At 46.7% G+C, this 19871-nt stretch overlaps 1 protein-coding gene across 1 annotated transcript; it reads left to right on the forward strand.

The window, feature by feature from the left end:
• Positions 1-1730: 1730 nt before the first annotated feature.
• Positions 1731-3364, forward strand: LOC101875779 (antimicrobial peptide THP2-like). The gene is made up of 3 exons (XM_031046572.2): positions 1731-1788; positions 2464-2584; positions 3301-3364. The coding sequence occupies exons 1-3, from the start codon at positions 1731-1733 to the stop codon at positions 3362-3364; spliced, it is 243 nt and encodes an 80-aa protein (XP_030902432.2).
• Positions 3365-19871: the final 16507 nt, after the last annotated feature.

Raw genomic sequence — 19871 nt, forward strand, 5'->3', positions numbered from 1 at the left:
CCACTAAACCAGTGGATATTTGTTTTAGTTTCATACAGCCATATATTCATATATCCAGAAAATAAACTAACTGGGTGTGCAGAGAAGCATGTAGATGTTTTGTACTGCAATGGCTTATGCTGCTCCCAAGAAGGAACAGTTCAACGTACATCCCAAGATGTTTGACACATACCAAGGTGGCTTAACATATCTTACACAAACCGAAGTGTCACAAGAGGTATTGCATGCATAACCTGGGATTTTGAAGAAGCTTCAATAGGTTCAGACAGAAACCCTGCCTTTTCACTGGGAAATGGAAATCAACTTGATTTTGGTTGGATTAAAAGTCACAAAAAAAGTGGGCAATTTTTTGATTGGCTCAATGTGCACTTGCTGAGAAGAGAAAGCAGGTGTCACTTCCCTTAGGAAACATGTTATAAAACAGGGTCTCATGCCTACAGCCAAATTCCTCTGGAGGGAAGGGACCAAGAGCAGGTCTTTGGCTTCTGGGCTCTCCCAATCCCTGGTAACTTTTCACTTCCTTTCAATCTTTCTTTCAATATCTGCTGTTGTCTTTTCTTAAAAAAACCCCAAACCTAAAATCCAAAAGAAAAACCAATAACCAACAAAACCCCCAAAACTCTTCATTATTAACCTAAATCTGTAGGTTACTAAAAAAGTTAATTTAAGTTCTCCAGAAATTGTACAGGTTGAATAAGTGAGTAATTCAAATATATGCTAATACTTAAAATACTTTGATAATAATACTCTGCTTTAAAACTCCTAGGAAAAAAAACTGGCTGGGTCAGGTTGCTGTAAGGAGGTATGTCCAGTATATATTTTTTATGTCTCTATGTTAAGAACTTTATTTATTTTTCAGAATTGTTGGCTTTGCCAATTTTGCTTCTTTGTCCTGATATTTTCAAAATATAGAAATTTGTATAAACTTTTAATACTAATTTCAAAGCTGTTTTGGGCCACCCTCTACCATTCCACTTGCAGAAATATGACATTTCAGCACAACCTTGTTTCCTTTCCTTGCTTAAGAGGACATAATTTGTGACAGAGCAGAAGATTCTCTAATGCTAAGATATATGACATTAACTACTTCTTTATCCATAAGCCCACTTCTTGACTGTCCTATCCCATTTTGCAAGTATCAGTTCAATTATTAACTTTCTATTTCATGCTGCTTTTCAAATTTCATTTGTCAAATAGGAACTGATTCGGTTGTACATTTCCATTCTAGAACTGCTGCCTATAGATTAAGACTGAGGATTCTGAGCTAGTTGATTTTAGCTGCTATTTCTTGATAACTTTTAACATTGCTTTCTTTTTTCCCCTGAAGTTTGCAAATGGGATGGTATAAATACCTCTTTTTGGTTAGTGTTGCATATTATAAACAACATTTAGATTAAAAAAACCCCTAAATTTAAATAATGACTGCATTTGGGCTAGGACTATTTGCAAAGTGTGAAAGAAATCTGAGAAATCAAACTATTCTAATGATTTAATGATCACATAACCCTAGAGTATGTTGCCCCATATATATTTACTATTTCCCAGAAATGCTCACACAACAGTCATGATATCATATGGGTCTTACTGGTTATTTTTCAAATAGGTAATATAAATGCCATCTTGATTAATACAGTATTTATACACTTCGGAAGACCATGGATTCCAGGGGACTGTCTGTCATAGGTCTTTCTTGCTCCTTCTCCCTACAGTGACACTGCAAATCCGCAGTCATGAAGATCCTTTACCTGCTCTTTTCTCTCCTCTTCTTGGCACTTCAAGTTTCTCCAGGTAAGATGAAAAAGAGATGCTAGAAGGGGATTTTTGTGTACCTGAAGTAAACTCCCCAGCACATTTGAACCACTGCTGGTTAAAATTGCTTGAAACTGAGCAGGAGTTATCACATAGCTCAGTGCCTGAGCTCCCTTATAAAACCTCTTTCAAAGGTGGAGAAATTATGACTTCACAATGAAAGTGTTTTTTTCACTTCTGCTATCTCCCTAAAAAGATCATGTTAAATAGTCCAGTGAAAGACACCTGACATGGTGTCTGTGTTGGTCATGTGCTTTGGATAACAGCACACTCAGCAGTGTGTATGCAGATGAAAACAAAGCCTGGCCAAGTATTCTGGGATAGAAGCTGGTACTAAAGCCTCTTGAACAATGACCCTTTCCTATAAGGTAAAGAAAGGATGATGAGTCAGGAGGTCTGTATCATTCTCCACCTGGACTTAAGGGCCATCCATTTAGATGTGCTGTGACCTTATGATCCCACCTCCACGAGGTGCAGATCTGCTTTGTAAACTCACCTCTTTACTCACTTTGTAAACACAGCATTTCAACATGGCCAAATCCAGGCAAGTTGGTGGTGCAGATAGCTCAATGAATGGGAAACCCTCTGGCATTAGGGCTACATTTCCCTGCCCTGCAGGATGAGAGGAAAGGAAATCTTTTGTTATTGTTGCAGGTTTGTCTTCACCACGGCGGGACATGTTTCTCTGTAGAAAAGGGTCCTGTTACTTTGGAAAATGCCCCATCCATCTGGTTAAAGTTGGAAGGTGTTTTGGGTTCCGCTCCTGCTGTAAATCGTGAGTTTGACATTCACCAAGATTTATCTGCAGTATGAGCAGACAAATCTATTTTACCTGTGTCCTTAACCACAAGGTGCTAAGGAACATTCAAATTGCTCAGTGAGGAAAAACACCTAACATGCTATGAGGACAGTCAGGCACTGGAGTAGGCTGAAATGCATGGTTCTCTTTCTCCCAAGAAGTGCACCATGATCTGCCCCAGCGAGAGTGATAAAGTACAGTTGGAGATGTCAGCCTTGTGCTGTCACATCTCTGTGGAACCCTTTCCAGCTCCTGTGCCAGAGGAGAATACCTGGGTTTGGTATTTGCAGAACCGGGCTGCTGTGCTCTATGGGCAACAGAGGGTAATTCAGTCATGGTGCAGGCTGAACACAGGTATCTGAGTGTCATCAAATGTGTGCAAAATGTGCAACAGTGTGTTAAAAAGAAATTATCACATAAATGTAGAATTCTATTTTCACTCAGGAATGAATTCTTTCACCCCAGTACAAAGGGATACTAATTTAATTCCCAGCTTTTCCTGAAATGATAGGAAAACCATCTCCTTACTCACAGGGATGAGTGCACAGGACTGCCCCAGCATGGCTACACATGACATTATGTATTTTGGAAAGTACTTATACCCAAGAGGAAAATATGCATGGACTGAGAGTGAGTAAGGAGGGAATACAAGCAAAGAGAGAACCTAATTTTATTAATGTTTCTTTGTGCAGGCCATGGGATGTATATAACAACATTGTGGACCACCCACTCAAGAGTGATGAGAATTCCTTCTAAACCTAGGCATTTGCTTTGAACCCCTTACTGCCAAAACCACTGAATCCTGCTACGAAGCCTCAAGCACCTTTAATTTTTAATGCAAAAAAAGCTTTATGATGTAGAGTAAATCCAAATGTATTATTCATTGCTTTCTCTCCTGTTTTGAATAAATTGTTGTTGCTTAGCATTCACATCTCTGAAACATGGGTTTTTATTGCATGGGCTGAGGGCAATGATCCTACCTGGCTTTTGACATACAGACCACAGAGGGCAACAGTTTACACTGCCATCTGTTCCTTAACTTGAGCTTTTCTGAGACATACGATGTCCGGGGCTAGACAGACATGGATTGAAGGCCTTACCCTCCAGTACCAAGAGATATGATGGGTGGAAAAACTCAGCTTAATTCTGTGAGAATGTGTTCAGGTGCCAAAATCCTTTTTTTCTTACTATGCAGAAAACTTTTCCTGGGGGAAGAGAAATAGAAATAGCTAAAAGCCCAGACATCCACCATCCGTTAAAACATCAGCATCTGAGATGTAACATTCTGGCTTCTGGAAGATGCCTGTGAGCATCCCAGGAAAGATGTAGCACTATTATCTTTCCTTTAAAATAATGCAACAATTTATGCCAGTTCTTTTCCCTCCAGAAGATGTTCATACTGTAATTTCACAGCAATGGATGTCAGCTTTGCTTTTTTTCCCCCCCCCACCTGCCACTCTAAGAGGAAGCATAAAAGATAATAGATGGAGAACAGCTTATTTTGGTGTTGTGGTTTAAGGCCAGTTAGCAATTAAGTACCACAAAGCCATTTATTTACCTTCCCCCTCCAATGGGATGGGGAAGAGAATGTAAATGTAAAAAACCAAAAAGGTAAAGCACATGGGTTCAGAAAAGAACAGTTTAATAATTGAAATAAGGTAAAGCATAATAACAGTAATCACCATCATCTTCATCAAATCACAGAATGGTTTGGATTGGAAGGGACCTTAAAGATCATCTAGTTGCAACACGTTTCACTAGATACCCTCCCTCTAGACCAGGTTGCTCCAAGCCTCTGTGTCCAACCTGGCCTTGAACACTGCCAGGGATGGGGCAGCCACAGCTTCTCTGGGCACCCTGGGCCAGGGCCTCAGCACCCTCACAGTAAATATATAATTAAATGAAATAAAAGAGAGAGAGGAGTAAACCAAACAGCGCAATAAAACAAAGCAGAAAACCCCAAGTGATGCACAATACAACTGCTCACCACCTGAAGACTGATACCCAGCCCATCCCCAAGCAGTGAATGGCAACTCCTGGGCAATTCTCCCCTGTTTCTATTCTGATCCTGATATTCTGTGTCATGGAATATCCCCTAGCTGTGCTCCTTCCCAGATTCTTTTACCCCCTCCTCTTTGGCAGACCATGAGAGACTGAAAAGTCTTTGGTCAGGGTGCTACTGAGCAACAACTGAAACATCAGTGTGGTATCAGAATTGTTCTCAGACTAAAGTCAAAACACAGCACCAGAAAGAAAATTAACCCTGTCCCAGCTGAAACCATAACAACTGGTCTCTTCATTAGGTCCCTTCACCGTCCAGCACAGTCCCTTCAGTTCTCCATTGAGATCCACACACTTATGGAATGATGTTCAAGAGGGGATTTTGTTTGCCTACCAAAATGGCAGCATAGGGCATGAACAGTCATATGTCCTGTGGCTATTCCTTTGCACTTCTTAGCAGGGAGCAAACATATTCTCAGGTGTCCCAGCCAGCTTCTAATCCTCTATGGTATGATTAAGGCCAGTTAGCAACTGAGTACCACAAAGCCATTGCATGACTTGCAAGAAGTCTTGACTTTTCCACAACAGCACATGGGGACCAGGCAGAATATCATACAGTGCTAGAAGCTGCACTACTAACTACATTCAAGCAACTGAAGCCATCCTCACCAGTCTGTTGGTTCTCCTGACTCTATTGACTATGATGAGAATCTAGTCACCACTGTGCCTGTAGTCATGCAAAATAGGTTAGAGGAATTGGCACCCTCCAAATGTGTTGCATGCTGTAGAAGATATGGTATACACATATACATGTATGTACTACAAAGGTCACATAATATCTGGTACTGAAATATTCTGTCTCAGCCCCTCTCTTACCTCCTGCAGTTCTGCCTGCTCTTGTGCAAATGATCTCCTTGAGCGGCACTTCTTGGCAGTTTAACCTTTTATGGTTATGTTGGGAATGAAGTGCACATTGTGGAAGTAAAGGACAGGAAACATCGTTATTTCTCAACATACAGGAGTCAGGAGGTAGCTGGCCACCAACTGCTGAGGTTTCTCTACAATTCAAGTAGAGAATTTCTTGTTGATGCTTTTCAAGCCTTGACTTTTACCTTGACAAAGTATACAGGACATTGATTGTTATGAATTGCCTGTATCCTGGGCTGCATCAAAAGAAGCGTGACCTTTGGTCAAAGGAGGTGATCCTGCCCCTCTACTCTGCTCTCGTGAGACCTCACTTGGAGTATTGTGTGCAGTTCTGGTGTCCTCAACATAAAAAGGACATGGAACTGTTGGAACAAGTCCAGAGGAGGCCACGAGGATGATCAGGGGACTGGACCACCTCCTGTATGAAGACAGGCTGAGAAAGTTTGGGCTGTTCAGCCTGAAGAAGAGAAGGCTGCGTGGAGACCTCATGGCAGCCTTCCAGTATCTGAAGGGGGCCTACAAGGATGCTTGGGAGGGACTGTTCATTAGGGACTGTAGTGATAGGACAAGGGGTAATGGGTTGAAACTTAAACAGCAGAGGTTTAGATTGGATATAAGGAAGGAATTCTTTGCTGTTAGGGTGGTGAGGTACTGGAATGGGTTGTCCAGGGAAGTTGTGAATGCTCCATCCCTGGCAGTGTTCAAGGCCAGGTTGGATGAAGCCTTGGGTGATATGGTTTAGTGTGAGGTATCCCTGCCCATGGCAGGGGGGTTGGAACTGGGTGATCTTGAGGTCCTTTCCAATCCTAACTATTCTATGATTCTACGATTCTATGAATGGCCAAATGTCACCAAAGTCCTGGTCCTTGTTCCTGGCAGCCACAGGCACCAGCAGCACCAGATGCTTATGGAGGTCTGTGCTGTTCAATGTCCCTTAGGTTGGCAGTACCTATCCCGGAGGCCCGAGGCTCCTCCTCATCTTGCTCTAGCACACCGTAACCGTCCCTGTTGTATGCCCTCATGGGACCTACGCTGCTCCATGCCCCATCCCATCACACAGCAGTGAGGGACCTCCCTTGCTCTCATCAGCACTTGGGCTCTCAGAGGTTTAGCTGGTTTTGATGCCAGGATTCACATGGAGCTGCTAAATGGCCTTGAGTAATAGCACTGCATGAGAAAGGGCTTTGACAAGCAGGACTCTCCTAAAGATCACTGGAGAACTGCTTTTATGCTCAATTTCATTTCCCTGTCCCTTGCTTGAGCTATTTGCCAGCTTTGATCCTGGCTGTACACCTTGTTGACCTGCCCTCCTGGTTCAAACCTGGAGCTGCCTCATTGCTGTGAAGCCAGATTTACCTGTAGAACAGCCTGGTCTTTCTCCTACCTGACAAATACTGTGGTCACACGCACACCTATGCACATACAAACATATGTGTTCACCTGCAGCTCTAGCACAGCTCTGTATGCTGGCCTGTAGAAGGGATGAGGTTAGAACCTGATAGCAAAGAGCAACAGGGCTGGTCTTGTATGGGATCCAGGTGGGGAAAGAGGAGGAGGCATCCATTTTTCCCTGGATATTGGGAAACTTTAAGATACAGGTTACCCTCAGGAAGCTTGCAGATGGTACCAAACTGGGAGGAGTGGGTGATGCACTGGGGAGCTGTGTTGCTACCGAGAGGGACTTCAACAGGGCTGACAGGAACCTCATGAAACCCAGCATGGAGAAATGCAATGTCCTGTACCTAGGGAGGAATAGCCCCATGCAGCCATATATGCTGGGGTCACCCAGCTAAAAGCAGCTTTGCAGGATAGGACCTGGGTGTGCTGGTGGGCACCAGGCTAAACATAAGTCAGCAATAGGCCCTTGCAGCAAAGTGGGCTATCCTGACGGTATCCTGAATTCGACCAAGCATTGCCAAGGACATGATCTTTACTCTCTACCCAGCACTCGCAAAGCCACAGCTGGAGTACTGTGTGTCCAGTTCTGACCTCCCCAGTCCAAACCAGACATAGACATACTGGAGAGAGTCCAGCAAAGGCCACCAGGATGATGAAGGGACTGGAGCATCTCTTCTATAAGGAGAGGCTGACACAGCTGGGTCTATTCAGCCTGGAGAAGTGAAGGCTCAGGGGGGAATTTATTAACATGTTTAAATACCTGAAGGAAGGGTACAAAGAGAAGGGATTCAGGCTCTTTCCAGGGATGCCTGGTGCCAGGACCAGAGGCCATGCGCACACACTGAAACACAGCAGGTTCCTCTGAACATTGGGAAACACTCTTTTACTGTGAGGGTGACCAAGCACTTGGCAGAATTTGCCCAAAGAGGGGACGGAATCTCCATCCGTGGAGATATTCAGCATCCACCTGTATGTGGTCCTGGGCAACTGGCTCTGGATGTCCCTGCTTGAGCGGGGGGGGGGGGGGGTGGACCAGATGATCTCCAGAGATCCCTTCCAAACTTAACAATGCTGTGATGCTGCAAAACTATATGTCTTTATTGAAGCCAGGGAAAAGTAGCCTTTGCCCAAACAACACCAAGCCCATGGCAGGATATCTCCAGCTCATCAGAACCCATCAGGGGCTGTGCTTCCACTCCTTCTGTCACACCACCTTGGGGTAGCAGAGGCTGGAAGGGAATATGACATCAGGTGACAGTTCCAGGAATCAGAAGCAAGGGGGATGTTCTGCTTGGGAAGTCCAGGAATTCAATGCTATTTCCTGCATAAACAAAGCACAGTGTGTGGTCAGCAATATTAATTTTCCCTGTTCATTCTTTGTCTTCCTCCAATCTCTCTGCCACTTCTATTATAAGGCCCTGTAGAGAATTACTGGACAACCCTTCCTCATATAAGCTCCTTATTTCAGATGTCTTGGACCAGTGCATTCCTTAGTGGTTGCAGCCTTGAACCCAAGGCTCTTCAGAAACCTCACTGAGATGGTTCTGTGCCCCACACTATACAAAGATCACACTTCATTTTCACAGCATGAGAAAGAAAGAATGGGAAGAAGCTAGTTGAATTTGGGTTTCTTCAGTCCACACTGGGCAGGTTCAAGCAGCTTTACAAAGGAATTTTAACCCTCCTTCCCTGGCCTCTGCCTCTTAACAAGAATGCAGGAAGGTGTTGTCCAGCAGCGTGGATGTGAAGACAACAGCAGATCTATTTCAGCAAAGACAGCAGAGGGCAAATTCTGAATGTCTAACTTCAGGACTTACCTTTTGCAGCAAACCTTTCATAGATGTGATAAGGGTGATAGCATGTCAAAAACGTACAGAATCCCCCTTCATGCTTACATCTCCATTCATTTCCTGGAACCAGAGATATACCTGTAGAGAGAGACAATTGAAAGGGAAAGGTAATTTGGGAGCACTTTCTGTAATTCTAGAAGGGCTGGCACTCCACTAGGATTTCAGCCCACTTTGTGGGTCAAGTATGAAAATGACCACAACTGCACCTTCAATAGCAAGCTAACTACCTAAAAGGACCATCAGCTAAAGCCCTGAGGAACAGATATCCCTGCTGTTTGTGGGACAAAGGGATATTTTTCATCCTCCCACTGTCCCTGCAGAAGGAGCAGTTATTCCATAAAGCCAAGTTCTTATTCCTGAATGGCTTTTTCCACACCAGCCCCTCTAGCTCTCAGAGGAAGGGGCATTGTAACAGCATCCTTTGGTATATTCCATTGCATGACTTTTAATGTTGGAGCAAAGCCACAAAACTAACCTCTCCTTTGAGCATCTCTAAAAAGTATGGTCACCTGCTAGGACGTGGGTCATGCATCTTCCCTCTTCCACTCTCACCTGCAGCACCCTGGATCAACAGGAGGAAGAAGGGGAAGAGAAGGTACAGGATCTTCATAGCCGATGCCTTGTCCATGTGTTTAGAGGTGTGCAGAGTGGAGTCAACAAGGGCACGAGAGACCCCGAGTGGTGCAGAAGCTTGTGCACAGTGGTATATACTGAACTGCAGATCTGTTATCCTGAATAAAAGAAGATGGTGCTGTCTGTAGCATATTCACAAAATCAGTAGCCACCTCTGCAACTTCCTGAATAGCCTGCCAGTAGTTCCAGAAGTTCCAGGCAAGGCAGTACCTTCTTCAGTTATCTTCCTTATATGTTGTCTCAAGCACAGAGTGCAGGTTTTATGTCTGGTGATTCATGCTGTTTTAAGTAAAAAAGCAGCTGGTTCTATTTAGAGAGCAGTCAGAAAATTTACCTTTAGGAATACCTTAGGCCTTACAAACGGCTCAGCTGTCTCTGAAGCAGACCTAAATATGTTTCTAGAGAGACAGAATTGAAGGGATAGACTAGGTATGCTTTCAAGTATGCTCATCAGATAAGGGTCATGCCTAATGCCTGTGCCCTCTTGCTTCTGCATCTCCTTGCCAAAGGCCAAAGCAAAGAAGGTTTGAGTTCTTTGCAGATGCTCATGCCAACATAAAAGCAAAAGGAAAACTATGGTCACAAAGTAGTGCAGCAGCTCCCCAGTTAGGAGAAAGAAGGGAGAGAAGTGTGTCAGTGGCCAAAGAGATCAGGAAAACATGAACTTTCAACTTATCTGAAGGATAAAAGAATGGAAATTCTCTGTACTGCTGCATATAAAATGGTTCCATTCTTTAAATTACAAAGTTCCCCAATACAATCACAAATTGTATTCACCAGAATGCAATTTCCTGGTGTCTATCTTCAAACAATCACAGAAACTTTCCAATCTCTCCTGTGCTGGGAAAACCCCACATCCATGTTCAACAGATTCCAAGCTCCAATGAAAATTCACTTTTTCAATTTATTTTATTTCCCCAGAAAGCACAGATGGCACTGTGTGAATAGATATATACAATAGTTTGTCATTTAGATGGTCCCAGTGTGATGGACTGAAGCAGAGAGACTGAATGGGTGGCCAGCCTGAAAGAGGCCCCACAGTTACTTGCCTGATGAGGAAAGGTCTCGGTCTTCAGGCAGCAACAAATGCACCAGGAATCACTTTCCTCCAGATGCCTTTGCAGTCAGGGAATACCTGGTTTTCTACCACTGCTAGTGAGTGAGACGTGCTTATTCCATGGCCACATCTCCCCTTGGCCTATCAGCAAGGGACCCACGTGCATGGGGGTGATGGTTTCACCTCATCCTTCATCGTGGCCATGGGAGAGGCTGAGGTGCCTCCTGGGGTTGATGCAATCTTCACTGTTATCCTCATGCAACACATCTTGTGACATCCCGCTGCACAGTGAGCACATGGACTTGGTGTCTCTGCATGAACTTTGGTAGGTAGAGACAGCAGCAACCAGTCTTCAAAATGCAGATAAGGTTTCCCTACCTATCTCCTCCAATCTGACAAAATAATCTACATGGGATGTAGAAAAACATGAGGAGTATTATAAAGCTTCTTACCTTTCAGAATTATTAAAAGGGCTTTATTTCTGCTTTTATTTGAAGCTTCATCAGATGTTTTGGAAACAACATACTGATTGTTGCACACATTTATGAGCTGATGGTCAAATACACACCTATGTCAGCAGCATCTCCAGTTCATTGGTTCTATGTAAGTCATATCAGATCATCAGTAACAGAGAATATCTATTTATTATTTGATCTTTCTCATTTTCTTGCTCTTTTTCCTCTTTCTTTACTATATCAAACTCATGGGGTGACTTTCCATAACATCGTCAGTCTTGTTCAAGATGTCCTGGGCAAAGGGGCCCATGGGACAGTGGGACAGCTTCATGCTGCTGAGATAAGAGGTGTTCATAGTGACTGCTAAACGTTCGGTTACATGATACATGAATGAATGCGAAGGAAAGGATCCTGGAAAGCCAGTGGGAACCTGCTGTGCTGTGCACAGGATGTGAACAGAAAGGGGGGAAGTGCTGCTGGATGTGAGGATAGACCCTTGATGATGTGGACACAGCTCCTGGAGCTGTACAGATCCCCACTCACTCCTACACCTCTCCCACAGGAACTGATATCATAGGGGTCTGGGCTACGCTGGATCCAGCTGAGACCTGCAGCTCCAGGACCAGGGCAAAGGCACATCAGCCCCATGGCTCTGGAAAGGGCTGCATACACAGAGGGGAAGCAGTAGATGGTGAGGTGGCTGAGTGGAGATCTCATGGCAGCCTTCCAGTATCTGAAGGGGGCCTACAGGGGTGCTGGAGAGGGACTCTTCATCAGGGACTGTAGTGACAGGACAAGGGGAAAGGGGTTAAAACTTAAACAGGGGAAGTTTAGGTTAGATATAAGGAAGTTCTTTACTGGGAGGGTGGTGAGGCCCTGGCACAGGGTGCCCAGAGAAGCTGTGCCTGCCCCATCCCTGGCAGTGTTCAAGGCCAGGCTGGACGGGGCTTGGAGCAACCTGGTCTAGCGGAAGGTGTCCCTGCCTGTGGCAGGGGTTGGAGCTGGATGAGCTTTAAGGACCCTTCCAACTGAAACCAGTCTGGGATTCTACAATTCTATAAGTCAGGGATGGACTGCTGGGGGTGATCTGCCTCCTTGGAATGGACATGATTCATTACTTGCTGGCATACTCACATGTACATGGACACACAGATGCATTTAAATATAGAGTGCAGAGGTCTGCACTTGAAGGTTAAGGCTGTTGATAAAGAACCATACTGCAATCCCTGTTTGTCTGAATCAGGCAAAGAGAGGTTGCTTTCTCTCTGCTGGACTACACTTATGGACATTTCCAGGTTGTGGTCCATGGAACCCATTGGAGAGGCCATCTTGAGGAGGAGATGGACAGCCAGTCTGGAGGACCTACTTCCCTCCAAGGCCTTGTAAAAGTCTCCTTGGGGGCTGTCTGTGGGATCAGGCCCCTCCAAGAGAGATGTGTCAGGGAGACAGGCTGTGGGCTACTAGAGGTGTTGCTGCTGTGAGGCTGCCAGAGGGATGGAGCTGAGCAGGGACTGCTCTGAAACACTCAGCTGCAGATGAGGGAGATGGAGGTCCCATTCCACTGTGTGCTGGGACACCTGGGACAGGTTTGGAGGCAACACTGGCCGTGCCTGCCCAAGAGACACACACACAGAGCAGCCCTGAGCATGAAGCTGCAGGTGACAAGGACATAAATCCACACAACAGCTTTATCCACAGCAAACACCCTGCCCGCAGGACTGCCAGGCCAAGATAATCCCCACATCACTGCCAGGCAAGAGCATCCTCAAGGACAGACTCAGTAGTGATCCCCAGCATCCCCTGCCACCACTCCACTGGTACCCCGTAGAGAGCCAGCACAAGAACAGGCACACATCCCACACACTGCAATGTCAAACCGTTCATCTTTATTCAAGCCAGGAAAAGCAGCCTCTGCCCCAGCGGCACCAGCTCCATGTCGGGATGTCCCCAGCACACGGGCTCCCAGCAGGAGCAGAGCTTCCACTGCTGCTGTCACAGCCCTGGGGACAGCAGAGGTGGGGAGTGGAGAGGACGTCAGGAGGTGATGCCAGGAGCCAGAAGCAAGGGGGATGTCCTGCTCATGGTGTTCAGGGGCTCAGCCCCAGATTCTGTATGGAGAAAGCACACAAGCATGTTGCCCCTCATAACTTACTTTCCCTCCCACTCTCTCGCACCTCTCCTGCCCAGACAAGCAAGTCTCTGGTGCAAGTGAACCAGGCTCAGCAGAGGCGTGTTTCAGTCCTTGCTGCAGTTTGGACCAGTGTTATCTTAGTGTTGGCAGCTTTTACTCCAGCTCTATGCAGATGCAGCAAACCCAGGATCATGCTGCCTAAGGACAGTGAATACTGCACTATCTCCTAGCTTGGGAGAGCCTTCTGCAAAGCCAGCCTGAGTTTCATGGAGCTGACGGAGAGTGGGGAGGTGCTGGGTGACCTTGAGCCCTTCCAGCACCACTCAGGGTGGGTCCAAGCATCTTTTTCTCCCCTGGGCTGTGCCTTATATGCATGTGCAGCACTGTGCCGTTATCTAGCTACAGGTGCTTAAACACACCAGTGACTGCCATCACATCAGCATTTCTAATAGCACAACTTACTTCTTGCAGCAAAATCTGAACTTTGAACAACGCCCACTGATGACAAAGGGGAAAGGACACTTAAAAAGTCCACAGAAGCCTTTTTCTCGAAGACATTGAGCCTTGTTTCCTGGAGCCAGGGAGGATCCTGCACAGTGAAGGAGGTAAAAAAATGTGAGTATGGGATGACTAAAATATGTGCATGGTTCCAGAGGGTCTGGCACTGCTACTGTGTCTCAGTATCCTGCATGCACTGACCACCAAAACCAGCATCTTTACCTCCCCAGTAGGAGGTTATCTTGTGCAGCAGCATGTGCACATGCATGGAAACACAGAGGGAAAGACCAGTGTGAAGTACAGCAACTGCTGTGCTGGCTCCTCAACTGCTCAACCATTCATTAGAGTTATATATATGTGTGTGTATATATATATATATATATATATATGACAAATCAGATCACTTCCCAAGACCCCATTGATGGGGGCTCACATCCCATCCCATCCCATCTCCTCTCTCCCACTCTCACCTGCAGCACCCTGAGCCAACAGAAGGAATAAGGGGAAGAGCAGGTACAAGATCCGCATGGCTGATGCCTTGGTTGGGTCTTCACAGGGCTGTAGAGAAGACACATCAAAACAACACAGAAAGGACATGGACAAGGCTGAGTGCACATGGTCAGCCAAAAAGCAGAAGCACAATCTCCAACAAAAAGAGATAATAATGGTGCCAATAATTGCAGCTTCTCATGTATTCTTGGAGTATCTGGGGAAGCACCAGCCTGTTGAACAATCTGGAGTTTCACCTTCTTCACCAGTTCCTGATGTTTTTCTCAAGGCATTGATGGATAGTATTTGCCATTTTACTCAGAACAACACCCACTGAAACTCAGATTATAAGGAAAAAAAACACTTTGCCATGTTATAGTCCCTCACTTTTGCAGGGCACATATTTGTCCCCTGGGCAGAATTTTCCACAGAGACAGGATCAAGGGGTGACACAAAATACACCCCACAACACCGACCAGGATGGGCACTAGGGCATTTGCTCTCTCTCTTCTGCCTCTTAATCAAATGCCAGAGCAGAGAAGGTTTGCCCATCAGGTGATATTGTGCCAACACTCAGTACCATGCCAATAACCAAACCAGCCTCCGGAATGTAGGGAAATGCATGCGCCTGGAGAATCCATGCCTTAGCCAGTGCTCTCCATTGCTTCTGTCAGTCCAATCTTGGCTGCCCAAAACACCCTGCCCAATCACCACAGCTTCCCTGGGCTCAGGAAAGTCCTCCCAGCTCAGCTTGGAAGTACTCATCCTCAACTCAAGACCATTCCCAAGTTTTCCAGCAAGGACACTCTCCAGCTGCACACTCACTGTCCCTGACCCGTGCAGCACAGACCCAGGAGAAGCAAGGGGACAGGTGGCCAGAAATGGAATCAGATGACTTTTGAGTCAACTGAAAACTTGAAATTATGGGAGTTCTCCTACTGCTGAGGAAAGTCCCCACTTCCCCAGAAGATCTCAGGTCCCTCCTCATATGAGGGGGTTTTATTCCCTTTCCCATGCAGCTCTGGTGCTTGTTTATATTCAGTTTGGCATGTGGACAGTTCTGGGAAGATGGATATGCACAGAGGAGCTGAATGTGTGGCCAGCTTGAAAGAAACTCCGCAGTCACCTACCTGATGAAGGTCTTGGTTCAGAGTGTACCAAGGAAGCAACAGGCTGAAACAATGGACCAGGAATCACTTGCACCCAGAAGTATTAGGGAGGATTGCTCTGCCCAAAACACCCTGGTTTTACACTATTGCCAGTGGGTGGGACTTGCACATATTCCTGCTGACACATCTTCCTTTGGCCAATCCCAAAGAGCCCATCTGTGTGAGGGTGATGGGGTTGCACCTTGTCCCTCCCTGCTGCAATGGGAGATGCTGAGGTGCTTGCTGGGGCTGTTGCAATCTTTGCCGTTATCCTCATGCAACACATCTTGTGACACCCTGAGGCACAGTGAGCACAGCGGCTGGGGTGGCTTGATGAGAAACCTTTGGGATGGACAAAGTAACTGGCTGATGCAGACAGCAGCATCAGCCCCAGAAGAAGGGAGTGCTTCTTTGTCTCTTCTCATCTGGTTGTATCATCAGGTAGTGAGTGATGTGCAAGAACACACACAGTATTGAAAGCTCTCCCACCTTAGACACTGCAGGAACACCTTCTGGGACAATGCTGGAGTGGGACTATTCATTACGAACTGTAGTGATAGGACAAGGGGTAATGGGTTGAAACTTAAACAGCAGAGGTTTAGATTGGATATAAGGAAGAAATTCTTTACTGTTAGGGTGATGAGGTACTGGAATGGGTTGCCCAGGGAGGTAGTGAATGCTCAATCCCTGGCAGTGTTCAAGGCCATGTTGGATGAAGCCTTGGGTACCATGGTTTATTGTGAGGTGTCCCTGCTCATGGCAGGGGGGTTGGAACTAGATGATCTTAAGGTCCTTTCCAACCCTAATTATTCTATGATTCTATGATAAGCATAACACTGTCTCTCTAGTGATTATTCAGATAAAGTGAGAGAAGCACCAGGATACACTTTAAGGTCTGTAAATCAGATGATTCAACAAACCTGCATCTCCTCCTAAAGCTATCCAAGATGAAGGAATATGGATGTAGGCCCTGCTTGTGGATCCAATTCATCTGATGCCATACATGCAACTGGAGAAGAGGCAGTTCTTGCTAGACAGAAAGCTGCCGTAATGCATGCCTGACTTGGTAACTGCCTCTGAGGGTGTTTGTTAGAGCAAATTGGTCTCCCCAGCTCCACAAGGTTACGTGTTGGGGATTGGGGATTTTGGTAGGGAATCCTGGCCTCTTGGGCTCTCTCCTTGCATGCCATTGAGGTGCCAAGTCACACTGCAAGATAACAAACACACAAAAGGTGGAAGAAGCAGAGGGCCCACCTGCCCAGAAGATTGATCTTGGGTTTTACTGGAGAGGTACTCGACGAGAAGCAGGAAAAGATGTGGTCTGTGGTACAGCAGCAGCTGGTGCTGCTTTCTGATGAGCAGGGATGCAGTATGTGTGTGTGCATGTGTCCCCAGGTGTCCAGCAAACCACAGCACTGAATGGCCCTTTCTGCAAGGCAGGATGGCAAGAGACCCAGGGCTGGAGGCCTGGGAATCCTTCACAGAGGGATCAGAAAACGTGATGCCTCCTAGTCTTGGGATAGGGGTGTGGGTGGGTGGTGTAGGCAGGAAAAAGGACTATTTGACTGGTCTTTTTGAGCTCTCTTCCTGATGCTCCAAGGAACAGCAGGGAAGATATGAATGAATGAAATGTATGGGAAAATGTAGGATTTATCTGATGCTACGGTGAACTTTCCCAGTATATAATGAAGTTTCCTTATAGACAAAATGCAGGTCAAAAACATCAAGACAGAAGATAAATCTTTTGGTGCAGGTGTTTATTTTTTCTCCACTGAGGTCATGAGCCAGTTGTGACATCTCCTGGCTGCTGTGGTATCTGCCCTGGGGTGTCTCACACCCTTATCTATAAGGAAAGGTGTCTGCTGCACGTTCTGCAGTGGAAGGTGGAGCTTGGACCTTGTAAAAGCTCTCATGCTGCAGGGATGAGGTTTTGCTGCCATCTCCATATCTCCTGGCCCATATCTTTCCAAGTCAGCACTAGGGAAAGCAGCCCTACTAGAAAGGAGGTAGGAGGAAGGCAGATCCTGCCTTCAGAGTCCCACCTTGTGCTGAGAGTGAGCCAGAAGACATGTTGGAGAGCTTCTCCTGGAGGCTGCTAAGGGATGGTAGAGAGTATTGCCCACACAGGTGCCATAATTGAACTCTGATTTCTATTGGAAAATTACCCTTTGCTATTGGAGAAGGGGGACAATATGCAGCCCAGGGACATGGGGACACCCCTGGGTTGACACTACTGTGTTGCCCAGCCTGGGAGGCTGCTACTGGGGCTGCAGGGACCCCCAGCATCCTCCAACCTCTCCCACCAGCACTGCTGGCAGCCCAGCCACCATCTGCAGGTCATTCCAGGGCCCCAAGCAAGCACATCCTGGGGACAACCCCAGTAGTGATCCCCAGCATCCCCTGCCACCACTCCACTGGTACCCCATAGCGAGCCAGCACCCTGCACCCTGCACCACAAGAACAGGCACACATCCCACACACTGCAATGCCAAACTGCTCATCTTTATTCAAGCCAGGAAAAGCAGCCTCTGCCCCAGCAGCACCGGCTCCATGTCGGGATGTCCCCAGCACACAGGCTCCCAGCAGGAGCAGAGCTTCCACTGCTGCTGTCACAGCCCTGGGGACAGCAGAGGTGGGGAGTGGAGAGGACGTCAGGAGGTGATGCCAGGAGCCAGAAGTGAGGGGGATGTCCTACTCGTGGGGTTCAGGGACTCAGCCCCAGATTCTGTATGGAGAAAGCACACAAGCATGTCACTCACTGTAACTTGCTTCTATCTTCCTCTCTCTCCCACCTCCACTCTTATGACTAGGAAGTGCATGGAGACAAGAACCTCACGGGTGTAAACTCTTGTTGTTTCATTTAGCTGGGACCTGTGCTCTCCTCACTGGAGGCAGCCTTGGAACCACAGGTCCTTAGAGGCACGAGGAGGAGGAACAGTCCTCATGCTGCTCAAAGGACAGCCTTCTTGTTCGGACAACACAGCTGAGCTTTCTATACAGGCAGTGGGCAAGAACTGTGGGGCTGAAGAAGAGCAGGCACCAGCTGCCCTTGGGCACCCTCAGTCCCCCAGCAGGCATGTCCAAATCCACAAGGAATTTTTCCTTGTTTCCCTGGTTGTTGCCTCTGAGCATCAATATATGAACATGTGAACCAGGAGCTGCCTTGGAAGACAATAATAATAAAACAAATAGAGCAAACTGTTTCCAGGACTTACAATTTGCAGCAGTGACGGAATGTTGAACAACTTCCCACATATTTATAGGGGAAACGGCAGCCCCCAAAAATGCAGACTCCTTTTTTTCGTAAACATTTTTCTTCTTTTCCCAGTGCTATAGAAAATCATGCACAGAGAAACAGTCAGAACAATAATCTGTGAGAGCAGTGTGGTGGCAGAAGGGCTGACATTCCCCATGCATTTCAGGGCAATATACAGTCCCTAATTCTTCCTCACCACAGCCACAACTTCAATACCCAGGTGCCTCACCCACAAGGGCTCTTTCACACCAGTGTGGCTGCACATGAGAGCAGGCACTGAGCAGCACCAGCATGAGGCTGACAAGAGCCATGCTGGCTCCCCTACTGCATGTGAGCCCCCTGCATGTCCACCACTACCTGGACCAGGAGAGCTGGCAAGCCAGGTGTGTCTTGCATCCCACATCCCTGTCCTGGCTGTGCCTTGACTCTGAGTGATCTGTGATGGAAAACCCTTGGCCAGGCCTTGCAGGGGTCATGGATGGTGGCAATAGTGCTTTGAGACACTCAGGATGAGAAGCAGACAAGCCCTTTCTCTGGGCTGGAGTCTTCCACACCCAGTGCAAATGCTGACCACTGCAAATGCCCTCAGATCTATGTCATTGCATAGCTTTTCACATAGGAGCTCTAAAAGGCAACCACAGAACCATTCTCCCACATTCTCTGATAGAGGTGGTCACTTCCCAGGACATGGAGGACCCCATTGATGGGGGCTCACAGCCCACCCCATCTCCCCTCATCCCCTTCTCACCTGCAGCACCCTGGACCAGCAGGAGCAAGAGGGGAAAGAGCAGGTACAGGATCCTCATGGCTGACGCCTGTCCTGAGTCTTCACAGGGCTGCAGAGAGGAGACACCAAAGCTCCTGGGGATGACAGTGCACAAGCAAGATCCCCCATTGCAGAGGGGCTGTGCCAGGTAACAGAGGATGATGTTTACTGAGGCCTCTTCTGAAGGATGCCTTTCAGATACGTGCCTTTTGGCTCTCCTGAGAGCAGCTGGGGAAGTGTTGACCTGTTGGGCAACCCAGCTGATGTTGTTCCATCCCCTTATTGCTCACTTTTCTCTTTGTATTTTCTTAAAGGATGCATGAGAGAAGTCATGCCTGATTTGCTCTTGTAAGGAAAACAATATTTAAAGATGTGGAAAATGCAGAATATTTCCCTTTGGAAGCTGTACTCCCTCAGGTTACATGCATCCAACACTTATCTCTTGAGGATTACTAAATGTGTTTGTGGAGAGACAGAGCCACATGTGAGCCAGGACAGACTTTCAAATGTAGTTACCAGACCAGATGCATTGCTAGTGCATTTACCCTCATACTTCAGCCTCTCCTTACCAAAGGGCCAAAAAAGAGATGGTCTGACTATCAGGAGATGCTCCTGACAACACTCAATGTCAATGCCAACAGTCAAATGGGATCA

Source organism: Melopsittacus undulatus, chromosome 3 (assembly GCF_012275295.1).
Source record: "Melopsittacus undulatus isolate bMelUnd1 chromosome 3, bMelUnd1.mat.Z, whole genome shotgun sequence".
Lineage (NCBI taxonomy): Eukaryota > Metazoa > Chordata > Aves > Psittaciformes > Psittaculidae > Melopsittacus > Melopsittacus undulatus.

Bases quoted from the DNA above. Each gene is read 5' to 3' on its own strand.
- LOC101875779 (XM_031046572.2), top strand. From the start codon at position 1,731: ATGAAGATCCTTTACCTGCTCTTTTCTCTCCTCTTCTTGGCACTTCAA. The intron at 1,789-2,463 runs GTAAGATGAAAA...TTATTGTTGCAG, and splicing joins GGCACTTCAAGTTTCTCCAG to GTTTGTCTTCACCACGGCGG. The intron at 2,585-3,300 runs GTGAGTTTGACA...TTCTTTGTGCAG, and splicing joins TTCCGCTCCTGCTGTAAATC to GCCATGGGATGTATATAACA.